Genomic DNA, 27,093 nt, shown 5'->3' on the forward strand with positions numbered 1-27,093 from the left:
CTCTTCTAATCATCAGGCTCATTTATCTAGCAGCTACTGACATCTTCACTTATGTCCGGCCTAAAGAACTGCTGGATCTTTCTTACCCTTTAGGTCTCATACTTCCCAGAGAAGCTTTCCCTGTTCACTCTATGTAAAGTACATCTCCCTTGTTATTCTGTATCTCAGGGTTTTTTTCAAAGCACATATCACAATTTGTAATTATTAATGCTTTATTTACCAGTATACTTTTTGGCTCTCCCACTAAACTATAAGCTTCAAGGGGCCGGGGACTCTATTTTTTTCACCACTGAATTTCCGGATCTTTCACAGTACCTGTAACATGGTGAATGCTTAATAAATATTTATTCCATCAGTCCATCATGCCCCAAATGAACTTTCCAGGAAGTCCTTTAGTTTATTTACTATATTCAAATGAATCCAAGTGTAACATTAAATTCTTAATATTATGAGGCAAATAGAGGTAACACTCTCTATACTTTTTTTTCTTTTGAGAATCCTTGGGATCATATTGAAGTCTACTACTTGTAAATTTTATGGTTAAAATTAAAGGAAATAATTTTCTTCTTTCCTAATGCAATCTGTATTAATTAAATTTCTTTATTCCAGGATGGAAGGCTAACATTTTATCCAGGAAGTCAGGTAGTGAAACTTCCTTTTATTAACTTTATGAAAGCACGTGGCACTTCCTTTCTGAATGCCTACACAAACTCTCCAATTTGTTGCCCATCACGTGCAGGTAAGAACATGCTTAATATTAATGGGAGGGGCCACACACATAAAAATGTTCTCACAATTTAAAAGATTATAACCAAAAGTATAATAGTAAGTTATATTTGTCATCTAATAAAAATTTTAATACAAGTGATGCATATTTTAAGCTATGTATTGGGGGTTATTGGAATTTCTACTTTATTTTTCAAGAGTAGGAATTTATATCATCCAAAGTGGTGTTTAATTCATGTGTTAGTTTCATTTCCTTATGATTGGTGACTAAAAATCCTCTGCCAAGCAAATGAGGAAATACTCATATTTCCTAGAAGAGTTGTATCTTCAAGAAAATTTTCAGGAAGAGTAGAGGGGATTGGGAGGGGACTTTGGAGCATACCACAGAGTAGTTAGAATTTTCATACGTCAGGTTACTCTGAATGTTTCCATATTATTTCAAATTACAGACTTTATCTGTTCTCTTCAGTCTCAATTCACTTCTATCCCAAATTTATTTGTTCACTTTTATTAGAGTAATTACCAAATAGGCATAGTTTTAATGGTAAAATATCAGCAGTATTAATCCATGAATAACTGAGAAGCAGGGGAAAAGCCATTTTTAAAATAAACTCTGTTCTCTGACAGAGTTGTTTTCCTTCCTGCCTTTCTAACGTTTGTTTGCTTTGGGATGCGTAAAAAGCACGTCTGTCAGGACATACATGACATGATCTTCTGTGTGATTTGCGTCCCATATCCCTTCACCGCCAGGACAATCACCTATGTAACCACCAGTGAGTAAAGGAAACCCACAGCACTAAATGATAGTTCAGTGATGAAGGCCCAGGGATATTAAAACAGTTTTGTTAGTTTTTTATTCCTTGTTGAACAAGTGGAATGAGCAGTGGCCTAGGGTGAGGTGTTGTCCTGGATTCTAATCCTCAAGGGGAAGCAAGTCACTCAGTTTCCTTATCTACAGGGTTAGATATCTGTCTGTTCCTTATCTATCTCACAGGGTTGTTCCCAGCATCAAATGAAATAATCCGTAAAAAGGTGATTAATGAACTCTAAAGGTTTCAAAAATGTTAGGTGATGCTTTTCCTAGAAGAACTATATTTTAAAGAGTTTGAACAAAGAGGAGGAATAATAGTAATACAAACTAACGTTTGTTGCATTCTTACCCAGGGTCTGGCAAATATTTGAAGTGCCTTACATGTCTTAATTGATATAATAATAACATGTCCATAAAGTAGATATTGTTACTACCCCCATTTTGCATATAAAAACAAAAGTACTAAAAGGTTAAGTAACTTATCAAAGGCCATCAGTAATTGGCATTACTAGGATTCAAACCCTGATGATCCCTGATTTCACTGCTCAAAAAGAAATCATTTTGTTAGATGAGAAAAGAAACCTTCTTCAACCCTACTATGTGTGTACCTGGAAATGGAAGCTTTATCAAGATAACTGACATATAACATTGTACTAATTTAGTTGTACAATATAACGACATCATATATGTATATATTGTGAAATGATTATCATAGTAAGTGTAGTTAATATCCATCACCTCCCATAGTTAAAAAAATTTGTCTTGTGATGAGATCTTTTAAGATCTATTCTCTTAGCAACTTTTAAATATATAATCCAGTATTATTAACTGTAGTCACCATGCTATACATTATATCCCCAGAACTTACTTATTACTAGAAATTTGTACATTCCACCTTCACCCATATTCCCCACCTCCCAACCCCCACTTCTAACAATCACAGTCTTTTATGTTTCTGTGAGTTCCCTTTTTTTAGATTCCACAAATATGTAAGATCATACACTACTTGTTTTTCTCTGACTTCTTTCTCTTAATATAATGCCCACAAGTTCCATCCATGTTGTCAGAAAAGACAGGGTTTCCTTTTTCTCCATGTGTATATATATGTGTGTATGTATGTGTGAAATATATATGTATGTATATGTGATATATATAAATATAAAATCACATTTCTTTATCCACTCATCTATCAGTGGACAATTAGGCTGCTTCCATATCTTGGCTATTGTAAATAATGCTGCAGTGGACATGGGGATGCATATATCTCTTTGAGATAAGGATTTGTTTCCTTCGGATATATAGCTAGAAGTGGGATTGCTGGACTGTATGACAATTCTAGTTCTGATTTTTTGAGAAACCTCCATAGTGGCTTCCACAGTGGCCTCATCAATTTACATTTCCAACAACATTGCACAAGGGTCATCTTTTCTCCACATCTTCTCATGACTCACTATCTCTTGTCTTTTTGGCAGTCATTCTAACATGTGTGAGGTAATATCTCACTGTGGCCATGATTTGCATTTCCCTGATAATTAGTGATACTGAGCATCTTTTCATGTAGCTATTTGACCATTTCTGTGTCTTTGGAAAAATATCTATTCAGTTCTTCTGCCCATTTTTTAATCAGATTTTTTTTGTAGGAGTTCTTTGTATATTTTGGGTATTAATTATCAGATAGATGATTTGCAAATATTTTCTCCCATTCCATAGATTACCTTTGCATTTTGTTGATGGTTTCCTTTGTTGTGCAGAAGCTTTCAAGTGTGATGTAGGTCTACTTGTTGATTTTACTTGTTCTGCCTTTGCTTTTAGAGTCAAATTCAAAACATTATTGTCAAGTCTGATATCAAGGCGCTTACCCCGTTTTCTTCTAGTAGTTTCATGGTTTCGGGTCTCGTGTTCAGTGTTTAATCTATTTTGAGTTGATTTTCATGCATGGTATAAGGGTCCAGTTCTCCCAACGCATTATTGAAGAGCCTGTCCTTTTCCCCATTATATATTTTTGGCTCCTTTGTTTTACATTAATTGACCATATATGCATGGATTCATTTCTGGGCTCTCTTTTGTTTTCGTCGAAATAAGTGTCTACTTTTATGCCATATACCATGCTGTTTTGGTGGTTATAGTTTTGTAATATAATTCAAAATCATGAAGTGTGATGCCTCCCATTTTATTCTTCCTTCTCAAGAATTCTTTGGCTATTTGGGGCCTTATACGGTTCCATACAAATTTTAGGATTGTTTGTTCTATTTTGGAGAAAAATGCCAATGGAATTTTAATAAGGATTGCATTGAATCTGTAGGTTGCTTTGAGTGGTACGGACATTTTAACAATATCAATTCTTCCTATCCATGAACACAGAGTATCTTTCCATTTATTTGTGTCTTCTTCAGTTTCTCTCATCAGTGTCTTATAGTTTATAGATCTTTCCCCTCCTTGGTTAAATTTTTTCTAGGTAATTTACCCTTTTTGATGAAATTGTAATTGGGATTCTATTCTTAATTTCTCTGATAGTTTGTTCTTAGTATGTAGAAATGCAACTGATTTTCGTATATTGATTTTATATCCTGCAACTTTTTTAAATGTGTTGATTAGTTCCAACAGTTTCTTGGTAAAATCTTTAGGGTTTTCTATATATGTCATCTGCAGATAGAGACAGTTTTACTTATTTCTAATTTGTCTACCTTTTATTTCTTCTTCTTGCCTAGTTGCTCTATATAGGACTTCTACTACTATGTTGAGTAAGAATTGTGAGAGGGGTCACCCTGATCTTGTTGCTGATCTTAAGGAAGAGCTTTCAGCTTTTTACCACTGAATATAATGTTAGCTCTGGCTTGTCATATATGGCTTTTATTATGTTGAGCTACATTCCTTCTATACCCAGTTTGTTGAGAGTTTTTATCATGAATGGATGTTCAGTTTTGTCAAATGCTTTCTCTGCACCTATTGAGATGAGCATATGATTTTTATCCTTTATCTTGTTAATGTGGTATATCATGTTGATTGATTTGCAGATGTTGAATCATCTTTGCATGCCTGGAATAAGTCCCAATTGATCATGGTGTATGACCCTTTTAATGTATTGTTGAAATCAGTTTGCTAATATTTTGTTGGCAATTTCACACTATGTTCATCAGGGATATTGGCCTGTCATTTTCTTCTTTTGGGCTGTCCTCTTCTGGTTTTGCTATCGGGGTAGTGTGGGACTCTTAAAATGAGTTTGGAAGTGTTTTCTCCTCTTCTATTTTTTAGAAGAGTTTGGAGAGAGGGATTGGTATTAATTCTTCTATAAATGTTTGGTAGAATTCACCAGTAAAGCTTTCTGGTCCTGGACTTACCTTTCTTGGGAGGTATTTGATCACTGATTCAGTCTCCTTATTCATGATTGGTCTGTTGGATTTTCTATTTCTCCATGATTTAGTCTTGGTAGGCTGTATACTTCTAGGAATATACCCACTTCTAGGTCTTCCCATTTGTTGGCATGTAACTGTTTATAGTAGTCTTATAATTCTTTGTATTCTGTGTTATCAATTTTAACTTCTCTTTCATTTCTGATTTTTGAATCATCTCTTTTCTTGGTAAGTCTAGGTAAGTGTTTGTCTCTTTATCTTTTTAAAAAAACAGCTCTTAGTTTTATTGATCCATTCTATTTTCTTTACTCTAATCTTCATTATTTCCTTTCTTCTACTAACTTTGGGCTTAGTTTGGTTTTTTCCTAGTTCTTAAACATGTAAAGTTAGGGGAATGCCTGGGTGGCTCAGTCTGTTAAGTGCCTTCGGCTCATGATCCCAGGGTCCTGGGATCGAGTCCCACATCAGGCTCCTTGCTCAGTGGGCAGTCAGCTTCTCCCTCTGCCTGATGCTCCCCTTGCCTGTGCTCTCTCTCTCTCTGACAAATAAATAAAATCTTTTTAAAAATGTAAAGTTAGGTTGTTATTTCAAGCTCTTTCTTCTTGATGTAGACATTTAACTCTATGAACTTAGTCCTTGGAACTGCTTTTTCTGCATGCTATTAGTTTTATATGTTAAACTTCTGTTTTCATTTGTCTCAAGATATTTTTTTATTTCTCATTTGATTTCTGCTTTGACCCATTGGTGTTCAGTACCATGTTGTTTAATCTCCACATATTTGTGAATTTTCCAGTCTTCTCCTTATAAATGACTTCCAGTTTCATACCTTTGTGGTCAGAAAAGATAACTGATATTTCAACTTCTTAAATTTATTAGGACTTGTTTTGTGGCCTATCATATGATCTGTCCTAGAGAATGTTCCATGTGCACTTAAGAAGAGTGTTAATTCTGTTGCTTTCAGATGGAATGCTCTGTAAATGTCTGTTAAGTCCATCTGGCCTAACATGTAGTTTTTAAGTCTAGTGTTACTTTATTGATTTTCTGTCTGGATGATCTATCCATTGTTGAATCGGGGGTATTGAAGTCCGCTACTATTACAGTATTGCTGCCTGTTTCTCCCTTTAGGTCTTGTTAATACATGAAGAAAGATTTATTGGATACAATCATACTTGTAGAAAATAACAGCAAAGATGTAGTACACTTAAATTTTTTGTGGAAAGGCAGTATAAGAACAACATCCTTAAGGATGTTGGAAAAAGATCTGTACTTCACTCGACTGACCTGGAAAATAAATAAACACTGAGTGATTATTTTTATGATTAAAAAGACTCTAGAGTCCAACAGGCTTTATACATAATTCCAGCTGTATTTACCTTAAACAACTTAACCTGTAAGCCTTGAAGACTCACCTGTAAAACAGAAATAGTAACTCCTTGCAGAGTTTTCCCTTTGATAACACGAGGTAACAAAGAGAAATGTTAGGTAAAGCACCTAATGCAGGTTATGTCTTACTCAAGAGCACGAGCTCTAAACTAGTAGATTCTTTTCTTGCTGTAATTGTCTTCATAGTTAAAACAAATCGATAAGCTTTACACTAATCCCAATTTCTCCCCCTACCCCCAGCAATGTGGAGTGGCCTCTTCACTCACTTAACAGAATCTTGGAATAACTTTAAGGGCCTAGATCCAAATTATACAACATGGATGGATATCATGGAGAAGCATGGCTACCGGACACAAAAATTTGGAAAACTGGACTACACTTCAGGACATCACTCCATTAGGTAAAAAGTAAAACAAAAGAATGCTAATGTGCTACCCTCTGCTATAGCACATACATGTACTCTTTTTTGGCTTTTGTTATTTCTCCACAAAGGTGAAAGTAAAGCTCTTAATCCCTCAACTGTGTCAATTTGGCTAAAACTTCACCTTTCTTTAATCTTAAAATATTAAAATTGCTAATATGCTGGTAATTTTTGTTTTTCTTAAACATGAAAGGTCTATAAAATTGTTTACTTCAAAATTTATTTTGGGTTTTGTTATACAATATCTACTATGTACTGAACACAGTTTATAATCTTTTTTAAAGACCATAATCTTCTTGCTGCTTTCTTTTGTCAGTTGTCTCCTTTCAGTCTATTATAACTTTTTTTTTCATTTTACCAAGTCCTCAAAAACCAGGCAGCCAAGCATAGTGGTTAAGAGCCGAGATCTGGAATCAGAATGCCTATTTGTGAATCTTACTTTCTCTATTTACTACTGACCTCTAATTTCTTTGTTGGGAGGATTAAATGCAATGAGATCTGCAGAAAAAAAAAAGCTAGCACAGCAGGTCTGAGACAGCTATCCTTAGAAAGGCCTGCTTTCAAGATGGGCGCGTGGCTTATATCTAGTAACTTGGATATCAGGAGTGTTCCATCTATTCCCTGATAAAAGTGACTTATTCTATACCTGAAATGTACAATGTGGTTTATGCTGAACACCTGCTTTCCCTTTGAGAGTCTGGGATTTTGGTATGTGGCAGGCAGAGGGTGTCTGCATGATCAACCCCCAATAACAACGTGGGTACTAATGAGTTTCGTAATACACAGTTCTTCACATGCATTGTCATGTTTGATGCTGGATGAATTAAGTTGTGCCCTTTGTGACTCCACTGGAAGCTTGAAAATGGTTTGCTGTGGACTTAGCCTAAATATCATTCCCTATGCTGATTTTGCTTTGTGTCCTTTCACTATAATCATACCTATGTGTACAACGAGATGCTGAGTCCCGTGAGTTCTCCTAGTGAACTTGGGTATGTGCTTAGAGTCTCCCAACACTCGTGACTCCTGGCACAAATACATATTAAAGCCTTAGAGCAGTACCTCTTGCCTATAGGTGCTAATTGAGGGTTATGGCAGTGGTAGTAGTGATGATGATGATACTAATGATTATGGTGAGAACCAGAAAAATAAATTCAATAAAAATAACGGTGAATGTAGTGAGATGAATAGTGTTCCCCAGAGCTTCATGTCCACCTGGAATTACAGATTGTGACCTTATTTGGAAATAGATCCTTTTTACAGATGCAGTTAGTTAAGGGTTCAAGAGGAAGTCATCCATGAATTTAAAGTGAGTCCTAAATCCGATGACTTAGTGTTCTCATTAGAAAAGAAAAGGACATAGACACACAGAGAAGGCGGTGAGAAGACAGAAGCAGACTGGAGTGATCACAGCTACAAAGAATGTCAGACGCCAGGAAAAAGGAAGAATTCTTCCTGAGAGCCTTCAGAGGGAGCATCACCCAGACAATACCTTGATTTCCGATTTCTAGCCTCTAGAACCGTGAGGGAATAAATTTGTTGTTTTAAGCCACCTATTTGCAGTAATTTGTTACTGCAGCCCTAGGAAACTAATAGAATGAGTTTTGGGTGAACGGATACTAAAATAACCTAGAATAATCTGAGTATTAGTCTTATTCTTCTGGATAAGGTGAAATGTCTTTCCTCTTCTGCCTTCCAAAATCTAAAAGATACCAATCCTGCAAACCCAGGATTTGGGTTTACTGCATCCTCTCCCCATCTCTGCCTTCTAATCCATCCCCAGGTGTTGTCAGTTCTACTTCTAAAATCTCTCTCCAATTTATTCACTTATCATCTCTACCAAAGCCTCTCCTGCCTAAAATACTGAAGTGGCCCTCCAACTTTTGTTCTGTCTGATCTGGTTCCTAGAGGCAGACGGAGTGATCTTTTTAAAATAGTCATCTGATCAAGTGCCTGACCTGCTTAAAATCTTCCTGTGGTTTTTTCCTCTGTAGGTAGGCTAAAATCCCAAACCCACAACATGGCTTTTAAGACCCTACATTATCTAGTCCCAGTGTACCACTCTCTCTCCCCCTCAGTACGCACGTGCTCTTTCATTCCTCTCACATGCTTTTCACTAGCTGTGGACCACAGCACAAGCTAGTCTTGTGCAAAAAGCTCTTCCCCTGCTCTGCCCAGTAATGCAGGAGAAGAAAAGGGTGGAAGCAGAAGTAAACACAGTAGAAGGGGCAGAGGCTGTGAGTCCATCGGACGTGTTAAATGCCCAGCTTCCCTGCGTACAATCCTTGTGAGCTTGGGCAAGTTACTTGGCTTCTATAAGTGTCAATGCTCTCATGTGAAAACTGGAATTAATAATACCCACCTTGGGGCACCTGGCTGACTCGGTCAGTGGAGCATGTGACTCTTGATCTTGGGGTTGTGGGTTTGACCCCCATGTTGGGTATAGAGATTACTTTAATGATTTTGTATTATATTATGTTAGTCACCATACAGTACATCCCCGGTTTCCGATGTAAGGCTCGATGATTCATTAGTTGTGTATAACACCCAGTGCACCATGCAATACGTGCCCTCCTTACTACCCATCACCGGTCTATCCCATTCCCCCACCCCCCTCCCCTCTGAAGTCCTCAGTTTGTTTCTCATAGTCCATAGTCTCTCATGTTTCATTCCCCCTTCTGATTACCCCCCCTTTCTTTATCCCTTTCTTCCCCTACCGATCATCCTAGTTCTTATGTTCCATAGATGAGAGAAATCATATGATAGTTGTCTTTCTCTGCTTGACTTATTTCACTTAGCATTATCTCCTCCAGTGCTGTCCATGTTGTAGCAAATGTTGAGAACTCGTTCTTTCTGATAGCTGAGTAATATTCCATTGTATATATGGACCACAACTTCTTAATCCAGTCATCTGTTGAAGGGCATCTCGGCTCCTTCCACGATTTAGCTATTGTGGACATTGCTGCTATGAACATTGGGGTGCATATGGCCCTTCTCTTCACTACGTCTGTATCTTTGGGGTAAATACCCAGTAGTGCAATGGCTGGATCATAGGGTAGCTCAATTTTTAACTTTTTAAGGGACCTCCACACTGTTTTCCAGAGTGGCTGTACCAACTTGCATTCCCACCAACAATGTAGGAGGGATCCCCTTTCTCCACATCCTCTCCAACAATTGTTGTTTCTTGCCTTGTCAATTTTTGCCATTCTAACTGGCGTAAGGTGGTATCTCAGTGTGGTTTTGATTTGAATTTCCTTGATGGCTAATGATTTTGAACATTTTTTCATGTGTCTGTTAGCCATTTGTATGTCTTCATTGGAAAAGTGTCTGTTCATATCTTCTGCCCATTTTTTGATTTGTTTATTTGTTTCTCGTGTATTGAGTTTGAGAAGTTCTTTGTAGATCTTGGATACCAGTCCTTTATCTGTAGTGTCATTTGCAAATATATTCTCCCATTCCGTGGGCTGCCTCTTAGTTTTTCTGACTGTTTCCTTGGATGTGCAGAAACTTTTAATCTTGATGAAGTCCCATAAATTCATTTTATCTTTTGTTTCTCTTGCCTTTGGGGATGTGTCATGAAAAAGGTTGCTTTGGCCGATGTCGTAGAGGTTGTTGCCTATGTTCTCCTCTAGAATTTTGATGGATTCCTGTCTCACATCGAGGTCTTTCATCCATTTGGAGTTTATTTTTGTGTATGGTGTGAGATAGTGGTCAAGTTTCATTCTCTTGCATGTAGCTGTCCAATTTTCCCAGCACCATTTATTGAAGAGACTGTCTTTTTCCCACCGGATGTTTTTTCCTGCTTTATCAAATATTAGTTGCCCAAAGAGCCGAGGGTCCATTTCTGGGCTCTCTATTCTGTTCCATTGGTCTATGTGTCTGTTTTTGTGCCAGTACCATGCTGTCTTTGTGATCACAGCTTTGTAGTACAGCTCGAAATCCGGCATTGTGATGCCCCCAGCTTTGTTTTTCCTTTTCAACAGTTCCTTGGAGATTCGGGGCCTTTTCTGTTTCCATACAAATTTAAGGACTGTTTGTTCCAGTTCTTTGAAAAATGTCCTTGGTATTTTGATCGGGATAGCATTGAAAGTGTAGATTGCTCTGGGTAGCATGGACATTTTAACTATGTTAATTCTTCCGATCCATGAGCATGGAATATCTTTCCATCTTTTTATGTCTTCCTCAATGTCTTTTAAGAGTGATTTATAGTTTCTAGAATATAGGTCCTTTACGTCTCTGGTTAAGTTAATTCCAAGGTAACGTATGGTTTTTGGTGCTATTGTAAATGGGATGGATTCCCTAATTTCTCTTTCTTCGGTCTCGTTATTCGTGTATAGAAATGCAACTGATTTCTGAGCATTTATTTTGTATCCTGCCACGTTACTGAATTGCTCTATAACTTCTAATAGTTTGGGAGTGGCTTCTTTTGGGTTTTCCATATAGAGTATCATGTCATCTGCAAAGAGAGACATTTTGACTTCTTCTTTGCCAATTTGAATACCTTTGATCCCTTTTTGTCGTCTGATTGCTGTTGCAAGGACTTCTAGTACTATGTTGAATAATAGTGGCGAAAGTGGGCATCCTTGTCGAGTTCCTGATCTTAAGGGAAAGGCTTCCAGCTTTTCCCCATTGAGAATAATATTTGCAGTAGGCTTTTCATAGATGGCTTTTATGAGATTGAGAAATGTACCTTCTATTCCTACAGGGTATAGAGATTACTTTAAAAAAAATCTTAAAAAAAGATAATACCCACATCATTGGATGATTAGGAGTTTTAAATGAATTAATATAAGAGATCATGTAAAAAGATTAGATGAAATAATATGAAGTACTTAACACTGCCTGGCACAGAATAAGCATTTAATCAAGGGGAAAAATTATTATTATAAAAATGGCTTAATCAGAATTATAGTCTAATATTTACATAACCCTTTCATTTTCTTCTTCTTCTTCTTCTTCTTCTTCTCCTTCTCCTTCTTCTTCTTCTTCCTTTTTTTAGGGAGGGAGGGACAGAGGGAGAGGGAGAGAGAGAATCTTAAGCAGACTCCACCTCCCAGCATGGAGCCCAATGCAGGGCTCCATGTCATGACCCTGAGATCATGACCTGAGCAGAAATCAAAAGTCGGACGCTTAACTGACTGAGCCACCCAGGCGCCCAAAACCCTTTATTTTCCTAAGGTGTGTTGCACTGCTAATTATTTCATGCAGTTTCACAAATTTCTTTTTAAAGTTCTTCTACTTTTTAGAAAGTAAGTTTACGCAAATAATGAATCATGGAACATTGCATCAAAAACTGGGGATGTACTATATGGTGACTAATATAACAAAATAAAAATTATTAAAAAAAAAGAAAGTAAGTTTAATCCAAAGTAAAATGTAGCTATTCTTATTAGCCTATCCTATACTACCCCCCTGTCCTATGTTATTATCCTATTGTTTTCTTGGTTTCCTCAACCAATCCAATAATAAAAAGAATCTGAGGCCAAACTATAACTATCATTCTGTGTATGACGTGGTTAAAATCTGATCTGAATTTTATTCCTCAGGAATAAGGACCCTGTTTCTCTTTTTCATTGCTTTATTCTCCTTGCCAATATTGTGCCGGTGCACTGTAGGCACAGAATCAAATGTCTGAATGAATGGGATAGGAAGTTACATTGATCTGGCTGTAGCTTATTATTTGATAAACATTGATGTTCTGTTTAACCTATGGCTTAAAATCAGTAAAAGAAAAAAAGCCACTTAAATGCTGACATTTGGGACATCAAAGATGATTTTCAGTATAATAATTGCTTATAGCTAATTTTCCTATCTCACCAGGGCTTAGGAAATTGAAATAAGCTCTCAGGACTGTTTGTATTGGTGCTGAATTTACCCACACAGTTATTTAGCTGACAGATAGGTCAAGTTTGCTACTAATAGCATATCTGCAAAGGTTATATAAATTATGGCACATTATCTTTTAGATTTTTCTGTGCAAATTGAAAAATGGGTCTCAGGAAAAAAAAAGTCTCTCGATATCAAACTTAATAGGGGTATTCAGCATTTTGGTAGACTGACTCTCAAAGTCAGAAGTTGTTTTTATAACCCTTTCTGCTACCTGTTCCACTGAAATTGGCCATTTTTGAACCTACTTGTATTTTCAGTTAGAATTACAAGTTTCTTGGGGCGCCTGGGTGGCACAGCGGTTAAGCGTCTGCCTTCGGCTCAGGGCGTGATCCCGGCGTTATGGGATCAAGCCCCACATCAGACTCCTCTCCTGGGAGCCTGCTTCTTCCTCTCCCACTCTCCCTGCTTGTGTTCCCTCTCTCGCTGGCTGTCTCTATCTCTGTTGAATAAATAAATAAAATCTTAAAAAAAAAAAAGAATTACAAGTTTCTTTAGTTTACTACAATAATACTCCATCTGTCTTTTTTAGGCCTCAAGTGATACTTTCTTCTTGTATCAGTTTAAGAACGCTAGTCCAGCTTTGTGTCCCTTCTTTGTATAATATACTACACTATACTGGGATCTTTAAGGGCTTCACACTTGTTTCTTCTAGACAACTGTTAAACAAGTAGTGGTGGTAGTACTCATTATGGTTCTACTTACTAACTGTAAGTCTTTGGGCAAGTTATTTATCTACTTAACCTCCCCTCACATTGTAGGTGTTATACTTATAATGGGTTTGATTACGTTCAAATTTGCCATATCTTATTAGCAACTGAAAGAAAACATTTATATTTAACTCCTAGGGTATTTTGGTAATTTTTACTATCAGATAAGACTGTTTTGCCAGCATATTCTCAATATCAAACACAATGGTTCTCAACCAAGGGCAATTTTGATACCAACCCCTTCCCAAGACATCTGACGAGGCCTGGGAGAATGCCGCTGACATCCAGAGGGGAGAGGCCAGGGTTCCTGGTAAACAGTCTACAGTGCACAGAACAGACCCTCCACCATCTGCCTCCACCCTGCAGCAAAGAATTATCAAGCTTAAAATGTCAATAGTGCAGAGATTGAGAAAACATGATCTAAAGCAAAATATTCTAAATATTTCTAAATCAACAAAACCAAAGAATGTGTTAACTTGGAAGTGTGTAGAATTAGGAGGTATTTTATATAGACATTTTAAAAACTAGATTTCTAAGATCAGCACAATTTAATAAAGAAATTGAGTATTGAGTAATATTCCTTAAAATACTAAGACTAAAGATGATTCTTATTTAAGTTACAAAAGTATAGTCCAATGTATTTTATTCAGCCAGTACTTAATGAAGCCAAGTACTGTGTACCAGACACTATTTTTAAATGATGGGACTACAGGAGTGATCAAAACACAAAAATCTCTAAACTCAGGGAACTTACATTCTAATGGCATCAGAAGCCAGTTTTAAAAAGCTGCTGTCGTCTCTTTCCTAGCTAAAAGTTTAAAACCTAAAATCAAATCCTCTGTCATCCTACTTCCACTGAAATTTTATCTATGTTCTCAATTCATGTAACTTCATGTTTTTCTGAAGCCAAGTCACGCTAGGCAACTTTCACTCCTCTGAAACAAATGAAAAATAAAGGCCTACTTCCAAAATGAGAGAATTGCTTTGGGGAGTTCTCAAGCTTGAACATCTTGGCAAACAGCAACGTGAAGCAAACCATGAGCTGCTTACACCACTCTTCCTGTCGCCGTCAGGCCTCCAGGAAACGCAGGCTTTCTCAGTAGAATTAGCGTGACTAAGAAGGAAGGGACAGAACTCAGAATAGCAACCATAGAGCCCTCTCTCAGTCCCTTTCAATTCTGCAGCCTAGTGGTAAATATGTGTATATCTCATCCATATCCACTATTATTTTATGATCTAAGATTATATATCTCTAGACTGGTTTTCTCCATACAAAGAGGAGTTTATTTTTTTCTTTTCCTTATCATGGAGAAAGGCATCCATTCCTTTGGTCAGTTTAGAAGCTTTTATAGAACCCACACCACTACCACCATCTTTACTTTATCTAGAACAGCTTGCATTATTCTGGGTGCATTTTCAGATAATTTAGGATAAGGAAACAAGTCTGCTGATGACTAGCAAATTCTTGGCTGAAACAGCCCCTGAGGCTATCTTTGGATGCTGTCTACCATAATTCCTAGATCAGTTTCTTGAGACATCAGTGGATCGCTCTGAGCGTACAATCTCATTACTATTCTTGGATTTTTTCCCATTTAATTACTAAACTTGAATGTATTAGGGTTTAGCTGCCTATAGTGAAGTTTCTAGCTCCTACTTTGGCCAGTGTTAGCGATTTGTGGAAATTTATCTCAATCTATTTGAGAAGAGTCTGAAACTATCTAATAATAGGGAGATTTAACTTTTCAATTTAACATTAGCCAGATATGACCTAGCTGAAGGACTTATGGTTTTAAAAAGGGGTTTAAAAAAAAATAGGTCTAGATCACTACAGTACAGGGCAAAATATGTTGCATTCTGTTTTCAGGGGATGGGAGTAAAGGCTGTAAAGTGCTGTATTTAATTTATTCTTTCTTTTCCACAATTTAAGATATCTCTGAAATTGCAATGCATCTTACCATTGAGATTACAAAATTCTGTTATAGCCTAATTGGCAGTCTTTTTCTTAAGAGTGTGTGTGTGTGTGTGTGTGTGTGTGTGTGTGTATGGTATATATAGTTTTAATAGCATTTTAGATTTGATAAGATTTCATAGAAGTAGAACATTACTAGGCTAAAATGGACAGAAAGGAGAAACTTTTAAACAAAGGCATCCAAGTAGGAAAGTACAAACCTTTTGGAGAACATTGGATAAACCAGAATTCCTGTAGAAAATCAATGAAAGGTAAAACTTTCATATGTGAGAGGATTTCAGTAACAAGTTCAGGCAGCTGGCAAAAAAAAACAAAAAACAAAAAAAACAAAAAACAAAACCCTGCATGTTTCATCTGGTAAGCTGAATTTGAGAATCTCCACAAAGTTTTTGTTCTATTAAAAAAAAAAATAGCAGTAACAACTTTGGAATGGTTCTGTTTTATTTTTTTCATCCTTGAACAGATTTTTTGCCCTCTGGTCAAGTCCCATGATTATTTTAAATGAACTTTTTTAGATTTTAATTATTTATTTGTCAGAAAGAGAAAGAGAGCACAAGCAGGGGGAGCTGCAGGCAGAGGGAGAAGCAGGCTCCCACTGAGCAGGGAGCCCGATGTGGGACTGGATCTCCAGACCCTCGAATCATGACCTGAGCCAAAGGCAGAGGCTTAACCCACTGAGCCACCTAGGCATCCCTCGTTCGTGTAATTTTTTGATTGATCTAATTTGTCATCCATTCAGAGTTTTCCTGTGTTCTTCTCTGAGTATTTCCATCCTTCCAGGTGGCTCTTTTATTGCCTACATTCTATTGTAGTTAGCCATGAAAAATAGAGAATTTATTTACTATGCATTTAATATTATTATATAAAAATATATTTATAATAAAAACTAATCATGAAATATTTAAAGTATGAAGTATTAACATTATTAAATTAATATTTTATATTATATAAGTATTAGTAATAATAATAAATCATTTAGTGAAAATTATATCATTTAGTGAAAATCCATGATTTTCATCTTATTTACAAATAGCGCTATGAATTTAAAAAAAAAGATTAAGGAGCACTGGCCACTTTAATGTCACCCAAAAAAATGGAATTAATAAAATTAATCAATGAGAGAGCATGCATATATTCAGCATTTAAATAATGTATATTGAAAAGGAATGTTCCAACCTAAATTTGCTAGAGTTTATTCATTCCACTAAAACAGACTGTTTTTTGAGTGTCCTATATATGTGAGGAAGATAGATGACAGCCTTATAAGTTCTTTAAAAAATGGTGTGTGTATTTCTCACAACATTGAGAGAAGAATATTTACTGGAAAGGAGTATGGATTTCTTTTTTCTTTTATAGAATCTGTTAGGCTGATACCAAAATTTTCAAGGTCATTATTCAGAATTGTAATGTTTTCATTCAGGAGGCTTATCTGAGATACATCTAGCTGTTTAAATCCCATCAGAAACAATAATTGTGTATGTGTGTGAGAGAGAGAAAAAGAGATACCCACAAAACTCTTGAAGGCTGAGCATTAATTATCTTAGGAAGGTGCAGGTTAAGTCTCACCTCGGAATTCATCTTGAAAGAAAATGGTCATGTAATCAGCTGTAATGTGCCATATTTTTTTCAGAAGTGATTGCTACTATGTTAATTAATCCTGTGCTTCCTGCAGACTGGTTGTGTCCAATGCTGCAGCAGAATTTGGCATATTGGCACAGAAAACCCACACAGCAATGGCATATATGCAAAAGTATGCATTAAATAGTTGGTAATATGTTAGGTAGGGGTTTTTCATTGATATTAGGAGGATATTTTATTATTAAAAAGAATCAGACTGCTGATTGTTTGGTAGTGCATTTGGCCATCAACTTGTTTTCTGGCAGTGAACCAAGGTAGCCCATTTATGGGATACTATTTTGATGATCCTATCTAAAAATTGAGACGTTTTTGCATAAAAGGATTCTTAGATTGTTGTGTAGAACAATGCATCTCAGACTTTAATATGCATACAGATCACCTGGGCATCATGTTAAATACCCTTTCTTATTCAGTGGGTCTGGGATGGGACCTGAGATTCGACTTCTGTATCAAGCTTCCAGGTGATGCTGACGCTGTTGGTCCACAGACCACTTCCAGTAGCAAGGCTATAAAGAACTGGATTTTAGGTAGGGGTAACCGGACAGGATTTAACCTATTGTGGATGGCTTTATCAGAAATGTGGTAATTTTGTGTCCCTTTGTCCACTCATAGGAGATTGAGTGTGAAAAAGGCATATAACATCTTACTAATATGAGAATAGTTTTGACCTCATGACTCCCCTGAAAGCCTCTCAGGGACCTCCCAGAGATCCCTGGGCCACATTTCGAGAAATGCTGCCATATAGGAACCTACACATTGTGTGTTTGTGCTTATTGCAAGTAACACTCATATCAATGCAAAATACCCAGAAAACGACCCAAAGACTGGCAGAACAAACTCCACAATTAAATGTAGAGGAGAGGCCACATTGAAGAGGGTGGGAAAGGTAGAGATGTAGTGGGGAGCTAAATCCTGCAAGTCTGGCCACTGGAGGCAGGGAGCCATGGGCATGGAGAGGGGTGAGAGACTATCACACCAGGGAGTCTGCATAGAGAAGACAGATCCCCACAGCATCTGGCTCTCTGAAAGTAAAAGTGGCCAAATTTCATGAGTTCTTAGAACCAGCAGGTCTTAAAGCACAGAGCTTTAAATATAAGCAGGTTCCATGCTGAGACAGCATACAGGGTAATGGGAAGCCAAGTCCCTGCCCTTAACAACAAAGCAAGACAGACAGCCTGAGGAGATTCAGCATAGAAGCAGCATTTAGAAAAGCACCTGAACTACTTCTTTGCTGATTTGAATACCTTTTATCCCCTTTTGTTGTCTGATTGCTGTTTCAAGGAGTTCTAGTACTATGTTGAATAATAATGGCCAGAGTGGGCATCCTTGTCCTGTTCCTGATCTTAAGGGAAAGGCAAAGTCAAACTGTCTCTCTTCACAGATGACATGACACTCTATATGGAAAACCCAAAAGACTCCACCCCCAAACTACTAGAACTTATAGAGCAATTCAGTAATGTGGCGGGATACAAAATCAATGCTCAGAAATCAGTTGCATTTCTATACACGAATAATGAGACTGAAGAAAGAGAAATTAGGGAATCTATTCCATTTACAATAGCACCAAAAATCATACTGTATCTCAGAATTAACTTAACCAGAGACTAAAGGATCTATATTCTAGAAACTACAAATCACTCTTGAAAGACATTGAAGAAGACACAAAAAGATGCAAAAATATTCCATGCTCATGGATTGGAAGAATTAACATAGTTAAAATGTCTATGCTACCCAGAGCAATCTACACTTTCAATGCCATCCCCATCAAAATACCAATGACATTTTTCAAAGAACTGGAACAAACAGCCCTTAAATTTGTGTGGAACCAGAAAAGGCCCCGAATTGCCAAGGAATTGCTGAAAAGGAAAAACAAAGCTGGGGGCATCACGTTGCCGGATTTCAAGCTATACTACAAAGCTGTGATCACAAAGACAGCATGGTACTGGCACAAAAACAGACACATAGACCAATGGAACAGAATAGAGAACAGAAATGGACCCTCGGCTCTTTGGGCAACTAATCTTTGACAAAGCAGGAAAAAACATCCAGTGGAAAAAAGACAGTCTCTTCAATAAATGCTGCTGGGAAAATTGGACAGCTACATGCAAAATAATGAAACTTGACCACTCTCTCACATCATACACAAGATAAACTCCAAATGGATGAAAGACCTCGATGTGAGACAGGAATCCATCAAAGTCCTAGAGGACAACATAGGCTGCAACCTCTTTGACATCGGCCACAGCAACTTTTTTCATGACACATCGCCAAAGACAAGAGAAACAAAAGAAAAAATGTACTTGTGGGACTTCATCAAGGTAAAAAGCTTCTGCACAGCCAAGGAAACAATAAAAAAAACTAAGAGGCAGCCCACGGAAGGAGAAGATATTTGCAAATGACGCTACAGATAAAAGATTAGTATCCGAGATCTACAAAGAACTTCTCAAACTCAATACACGTGAAACAATCAAATAAAAAAATGGGCAGAAGATATGAACAGACACTTGTCCAATGAAGACATACAAATGGCTAACAGACACATGAAAAAATGTTCAAAATCATTAGCCATCAGGGAACTTCAAATCAAAACCACATTGAGATACCACCTTATGCCAGTTAGAATGGCAAAAATTGACAAGGCAGGAAACAACAAATGTTGGAGAGGATGTGGAGAAAGGGGATCCCTCTTACATTGTTGGTGGGAATGCAAGTTGGTACAACCACTTTGGAAAACAGTGTGGAGGTCCCTTAAAAAGTTAAAAATTTAGCTACCCTATGATCCAGCAATTGCACTACTGGGTATTTACCCCAAAGATACAGACGTAGTGAAGAGAAGGGCCATATGCACCCCAATGTTCGTAGCAGCACTGTCCACAATAGCTAAATTGTGGAAGGAGCCAAGATGCCCTTCAACAGATGACTGGGTTAAGAAGATGTGGTCCATATATACAATGGAATATTACTCAGCCATCAAAAAGAACGATTTCACAACATTTGCAGCAACATGGACGGGACTGGAGGAGATAATGCTAAGCGAAATAAGTCAAGCAGAGAAAGACAATTATCATATGGTTTCACTCATTTATGGAACATAAGAAGTAGGAAGATAGGAGAAGAAAGGGAAGAAGGAAGGGGGAGTAAACAGAAGGGGGAATGAACCATGAGAGACTATGGACTCTGGGAAACAAACTGAGGGCTTTAGAGAGGAGGGGGGTGGGGGATTGGGATAGGCCAGTGATAGGTATTAAGGAGGGCACATATTGCATGGTGCACTGGGTGTTATACACAAGTAATGAATCATGGAACTTTACATCAAAAACTTGGGATGTACTTTATGGTGACTAACATAACATAATAAAAAACTATTATAAAAAAAAAAAGAAAATCACCTGGAGCATGCAGGAGGGACAGTTATTTACCAAACTCAGAGTTCTGTGAGGGACATCTCCTGGAACAAAGGAGCTGGCAGTCACCATTTCGCTCCCCCACCCCCCAGCATAAACACACAGCCACCTGTGGAAACCAGTGTAGCATAAGCACCTAACTTGCTGACACCATGCCCCTCCCCCTCCAGGTGGGCCTCCCTCAGTCCCAGCACGGTGGGGCCCCTCCCCCAGATAACCAGTACAAACCTTACCAACACTGTATCTCCCAACTTTGCCCTTTGCACAGCCTGGGTCCTGCTGACTCCAGCTTGTCAGCTCCCACAGAGCACATACACACCTTGTTAAAATTGCACCCCACACTGGCACACACTTTACAGAGAAGCCCAGGCGGGCCTCGGTCTCCACAGTGGCTGCACATCCCCTGTGGAAGAAGACCAGCCTGCACAACTTGTAAGCGCTGCAACCCAGCTTGCTTGTGCCATGCGGAGTGGCCCCAGCAGGCCAGATCTCTGCAGAAGCTGTCAATCACCCGTGGAAGAGAACCAGTGCCACTTTGTTAAAAAAGTGCATGCCCCATCCACTACTTTTAAGAGCAAGAGACATGGCTCACTTTCCTCACACACAGAAACAAACACAGAGAGTTAGGCCAAATGAGGAGCCAGAGGAATATGTCCCAAACGAAAGAGCAGGACAAAATCCTAGCAAGAGACCTAAGTGAAACAGAGCTAAGTAATATGCCTAATAGAGAATTTAAAGTAATGATCATAAAGTTACTCACTGGACTTGAGAAAAGATTGGAGGACATCAGTGAGATCCTTAACATAGGGATAAAAAACAATCAAAGATGAAGAACAGAGTAATTTCAATTAAAAATACGCTAGATGGAATAAATAGCAGGCTACAAGGAGCAGAACAAATCAGTGACCTGGAGAACAGAGTAATGGAAAGTAATCAAGCTGAGCAGATGAGAGGGGAAAAAATGCAAAATGAAAATAGACTTAGGGAACTTACCAACTTCAAGTATAATAACATTTGCATTATAGGCATCCCAGAAAAGAAGAGGAAAGAAAAGGGGGCGGAATATCTATTTGAAGAAATAGTAGCTGAAAACTTCCCAAATCTGGGAAAGGAAACAAATTCAAATCCAGGAGGCACAGAGCTCCCCCAACAAAATCAACCCAAGGAGGGTCACACCAAGACACATAGTAATTAAAATGGCAAAAAGCAGTGATAAAGAAAAATTGTAAAAGCAGCAAGAGAAAACAGTTACATACAAGGGAAACCCCATAAGGCCATTAGCAGATTTTTTTCAACAGAAACTTTGCAGGCCAGAAGAAACTGGCATGATATATTCAAAGTGCTGAAAGGAAAAAATCTGCAGCCAGGAATATTCTATCCAGCAAGGCTTTCATTCAGATTAGGAGGAGAGATAAAGAGTTTCCCAGACAAAAACTACAGGAGTTCATGACCATTAACCCAGCCCTACAAGAAACATTAAAGGGGACAACTTGACCTTAAACCTAAAGGAGCTAGAAAAAGAAGAACAAACCAAACTTAAAACCAGCAGAAGGAAGGAACTAATAAAGATTAGAGCAAAAATAAATGATATAGAAACTAAAAAAATCAATAGATCAATACCAGGAGCCGGTTCTTTGAAAAGATCAATAAAATTGATAAACTCTAGCCAGACTCATCGAGAGAGAAAGAGAGAGGGGGAGGGAGAGAGAGAGAGGACTCAAACAAAATCAGAAACAAAAGATGAGAAATAACCAACACCACAGAAATGCAAAGGATTGTAAGAGAATATTATGAAAATTTATATGGCAGCAAACTGGACAACCTAGAAGAAATGGATAAATTAGAAACATATAACCTACCAAAACTGAAACAGGAAGAAATACGAAATTTGAACAGACCAGTCACCAGCAATGAAATTGAATCAATAGTCAAAAAACTCCCAAGAAACAGAAGTCCAGGACCAGACAGCTTCACAGGTGAATTCTACCAAATATTTAAAAAAGAGTTAATACCTATTCTCAAACTTTTTTCAAAAAATAGAAGAAGGAAAGTTTCCACATTCATTCTATGAGGCCAGCATTTTCCTGATTATCAAAATCACATAAAGGTACAACGACAAGAAAAGAACTACAGGTCAATATCTCTGATGAATATAGATGCAAAAATCCTCAACAAAATATTAGCAAACCAAATCCAACAATACATTTACAAAAATCATTCACCATGATCAAATGGGGTGTATTCCTGGGATGCAAGGGTGGTTCAGTATAAACAAATCAATGTGATACATCACATCAATAAGACAAAGGATAAAAAAACCATATGATCATTTCAGTAGATGCAGAAAAAGCATTTGACAAACTACAACATCCATTCACAATGAAAAAAAAAATTCTCAACAAAGTAGATTAAGAGGGAACATACCTCAACATAATAAATGCCTTATGTGAAAAACCCACAGTGAACATCGTACTCAATGGTGAAAAATGGAGCGCTTTTCCTCTATGGTCAAAGAATAGACAGGGATGTCCACTCTCACCACTGTTATTTAACATAGTGCTGGAAGTCCTAGCCACAGCAATCAGATAAGAAAAAGGAATAAAAGGCATCCAAATTGGTAAGGAAGAAGTAAAACGTTTGTTCTTTGCAGATGACATGATACTATATAAATGGAAAACCCTAAAGACTCCACTGAAGAACTATAGGACTGATAAATGAATTCAGTAAGGTTGCGGGATACAAAATCAATGTATGGAAATCCATTGCATTTCTATACACTTAATAGTGAAGCAGCAGAAAGAGAAATAAAGAAAACAATCCCATTTACAATTGCACCCCCCCCAAAAATACTTAGGAATAAGCTTAACCAAAGAGGTGAAAGACCTGTATTCTGAAAACTATAAAACACTGATGGAAGAAATTGAAGATGACACAAAGAAATGGAAAGACATTCTATGCTCATGGATTGGAAAAACAAACATTATAAAATGTCTATACTAACCAAAGCAATCTACAGATTTAGTGAACTCCCTATCAAAATACCACCAGCATTTTTCACAGTACTAGAACAATCCAAAAATTTGTATGGAACCACAAAAGACCCCAAATAGTCAAAGCCATCTTGAAAAAGAAAAACAAAACTGAAGGTACCACAATTCTAGACTTCAAGTTATAATACAAAGCTGTAATAATCAAAACAATATGATACTGGCATAAAAACAGACACATAGATCAACAGAACAGAATACAAAGCCCAGAAATAAACCCACAATTATATGGTCAATTTATCTTCAACAGAGGAGGCAAGAATATACAAAGGGAAAAAGACAGTCTCTTTAACAAACGGTGTTGGGAAACCTGGACAGCTACCTACAAAAGAATGAACCTGGATTGCTTTCTTAAACCATGCACAAAAATAAACCTAAAATAGATTAAAGACCTAAATGTGAGAGTGAAACCATAAAAATCCTAGAAGAGAGCACAGGCAGTAATATCTCTGACATTGGCCATAAGAACATCTTTCTAGATACATCTGAGACAAGAGAAACAAGAGCAAAAATAAACTGTTGGGACTGCATCAAAATAAAAAGCTTCTGCACAGCAAAGGTAACAACCAACAAAACAACTTACTGAATGGGAGAAGATATTTGCAAATGACATATCCCATAAAAGGTTAATGTACAAAATCTCTAAGACCAAAACCCAAATAATCCAATTAAAAATGAGAACACATGAACAGACATTTCTCCAAAGAAGACATCCCAATGCGAACAGATATATGAAAAGATGCTCAACATCACTCGTCATCAGGAAAATGCAAATCAAAACCACAATGAGATATCACCTCACACCTGCCAGAATGGCTAAAATCAAAAGAAACAAGTGTTGGTGAGGATGTGGGGAAATAGGAACCCTGGTGCACTGTTGATAGGAACGCAAACTGGGGCAGCCACTGTGGAAGACAGTATAGAGTTTCCTCAAAAAGTTAAAAATAGAACCACCTTATGATCCAGTAATTGCACTACTGGGTATTTACCCAAAAAATAAGAAAACACTAATTCAAAGCTATACTTGCACCCTTTTGTTTATTTCAGCATTATTTATAATAGCAAAATTTTAGAAGCAAACTAAGTGTCCATCAAAAGATGAATGGATAAAGAAGATGCGACACACACACACACATACACACACACACACACTGGAATATTATTCAGCCATAAAACGGAATGAAGTCTTGCCATTTGCAGCAACAGGGATGGAGCTAGAAAGTATAATGCTAAGCAAATAAGCCAGTCAGTGAAAGACAGAGGCATATGATTTCATTCATATGTGGAATTTAAAAAACAAATAAACAAAGGGGGCAAAAAGAGACAAACCAAAAAACAGAATCTTAACTATAGAGAACAAACTGATGGTTACCAGAGGTGAGGTAGTAGGGAGTTGGGTGAGAGAGCTGAAGAGGATTAAGAGTACGCTTACCTTGGTGAGTGCTGAGTAATATGTGGAATTGTTGAATCACTATATTATACACCTGAAACAAATATGCATTGTATATTAACTATACTAGAATAAAAATAAAAACCTCTCTTCTTCTGACAGAAAAAAAATTGCTAGAAAATTTAGGAGAAATACTAGGAACTTGAAACATTTTTTATTTTATTAATTATCTTGTTATAAGAAAAAGTAACCCTTCTAAATAATTTATTTTAGTTTTAAAGAACACATAGGTGAATATTTGATTCTTGTCATTTTTCCCCCTGGATTTTGTGTTTGCAAGTCTCAGTAACTCTCTTAATGAGATCTAGTGTAGTGAGCCTGAACATTTACATGACTGAGTCTAAAATTGTTTTCCATAATGCTTTCTTATATTTATGCTTAGTCGGTATTTTTAACTTTTCTAGTACCTTATAATACACCTGTCTTTTGCCTCCTCAGCAACCGTGTTGAAGCATGGACAAGAGATGTTGCTTTCTTACTCAGACAAGAAGGCAGACCTATGGTTAATCTTATCCCTAAAAAGACTAAAGTAAGAGTAATGGAAAAGGACTGGAAGAATACAGACAAAGCAGTAAATTGGTTAAGGAAGGAAGCAAGTAATAACACTCAACCATTTGTTCTGTACTTGGGATTAAATTTACCACATCCATATCCTTCACCATCTTCAGGAGAAAATTTTGGATCTTCGACATTTCACACATCTCTTCACTGGCTTAATAAAGTAAGTATACTATTGTGTGCCCAAAAGTACAAGTTAACATTATAAGCTGTATGTTATTGGTACTTGCCCACTGTTTCTTTGATTATCAATTTAAAGAAAAATTTGAAAATTCTGTATCTTAGTAAATCAAATATGACCAATAACTGGTTGGCAAAAAACAAAGGGTCAATTTTACAGAAATCAAATAAGTATTAAAACTCAGTAATGTACTTCTGATTTGAACACATTTACATATAATGTGTCTATAAAAAAAGAAACTGGGGTGCCTGGGTAGCTCAGTTGGTTGAGTGTCCAACTCTTGGTTTCAGCTCAGGTCATGATCCCAGGGTCTTGGGATCGAGCCCCAGGTCAGGCTCTTCCCTCAGTGCGGAGTCTGCTCAGGATTCTCTCTCTCTCCCTCTGCCCCTCCCCCTCTGCCCTGCCTCTCTAGCTTGTGAGCTCTCTGTCTCTTAAATAAATCAAATACTTTAAAAAAAAAAAAAAGGAAAAAGAAAGAAAAAAGACGTTCTCTTAATAGTGCAGGCAGGCGGTCTTCACTTGGCAGAGGTCAGGGTGGTAAAAGTGACCATGCAAGCTGAAACTGTACAAAGAGATCTCAACAGTCAATTGAGAAAATGACCATTTTTCTAGGACTCTTAAAAACATTTGTCAAAACATTAAACCTCTCTTGCTTTGGGTTATAAATGTGCAGGGAAATGAAAAAAAAAAAAACAAAACTAATATTGAATGCACTGTAACTGAAGACACTAGAAATAGTAAGAATTAAAGTGTTTTGGGTTTTTGAAAAAAAAATCAAAAGAGTTTGAACAGTGCTTGTCTTCTCACTGTGTAACAAGATACGGAGCAAGCATCTTCTCTAAGTCTTGGCAGACTGTCCTATCCCTTTCTAAATGTGGATCACCTTCCAACATTTTACCCTTTGCACTTCCAAGTCATGATATATTTCTGAGAGTTCTTTTAACCTATAGATTTCTGCCAGTGTCACTTTCTCTAGGATATGTTCATCCCTTTGTTTTGCAACGACCTTCCTATTTTTATCAGTGAGTTTATCTTCACTAAGTTCCTCTAGCTGCATAGCTAGAGTGTATCAAATGGTGGCAGTGTCAACATTCCCAGGTTGGCTCTTTTTTCTATAATTCTAATTAAGATTTAATTCAGATTTCACGTACAGTGTTACCACTTTTTATTTCTTTACTGTACATTCATCTTTTTTGACCAATCCCCTTTTTCAATTATCCATTTTTGTAAAATGTCACATGGAGTTCTCACTGAGAGACAAGGAGACGGCCCAACTACACATTTGGCTGTATGTATGCATACTGAATAAACGATATCCAGGGACCAATCACTGGTAGACTTTGAAAAAAATGACACGATTAGTACCTGATTGGGACACACACCTGTAATATACAGGGATCTGTAAACTAAAGAATTAGCAGTATTTGAATGTGAAAGTTTGTACTTTATGCAGTAAGTCACAGTTAATATACTTTGGTAATTGAAATTTGTGTTGTTGGGGGACTGGTGGTATTTAAACTGTGGTAAATGAAATCCATGCACATCTGAACCATGCAAACGAG

At 37.2% G+C, this 27,093-nt stretch overlaps 1 protein-coding gene across 2 annotated transcripts in view; it reads left to right on the plus strand.

The window, feature by feature from the left end:
- ARSK (arylsulfatase family member K) overlaps window positions 1-27,093 on the plus strand; it is a 45,135-nt gene that overhangs the window by 2,784 nt on the left and 15,258 nt on the right. For both annotated transcript variants that reach the window (XM_026498595.4, XM_057307248.1), the window contains exons 2-4: window positions 610-739; window positions 6,511-6,670; window positions 25,231-25,513. In XM_026498595.4, coding sequence (XP_026354380.2) covers window positions 610-739; window positions 6,511-6,670; window positions 25,231-25,513 — 573 coding nt within the window. The remainder of the gene's footprint in view (window positions 1-609; window positions 740-6,510; window positions 6,671-25,230; window positions 25,514-27,093) is intronic.

The sequence above is a fragment of the Ursus arctos genome, unplaced genomic scaffold (genome assembly GCF_023065955.2).
Source record: "Ursus arctos isolate Adak ecotype North America unplaced genomic scaffold, UrsArc2.0 scaffold_5, whole genome shotgun sequence".
NCBI classification, from domain to species: Eukaryota; Metazoa; Chordata; class Mammalia; order Carnivora; family Ursidae; genus Ursus; species Ursus arctos.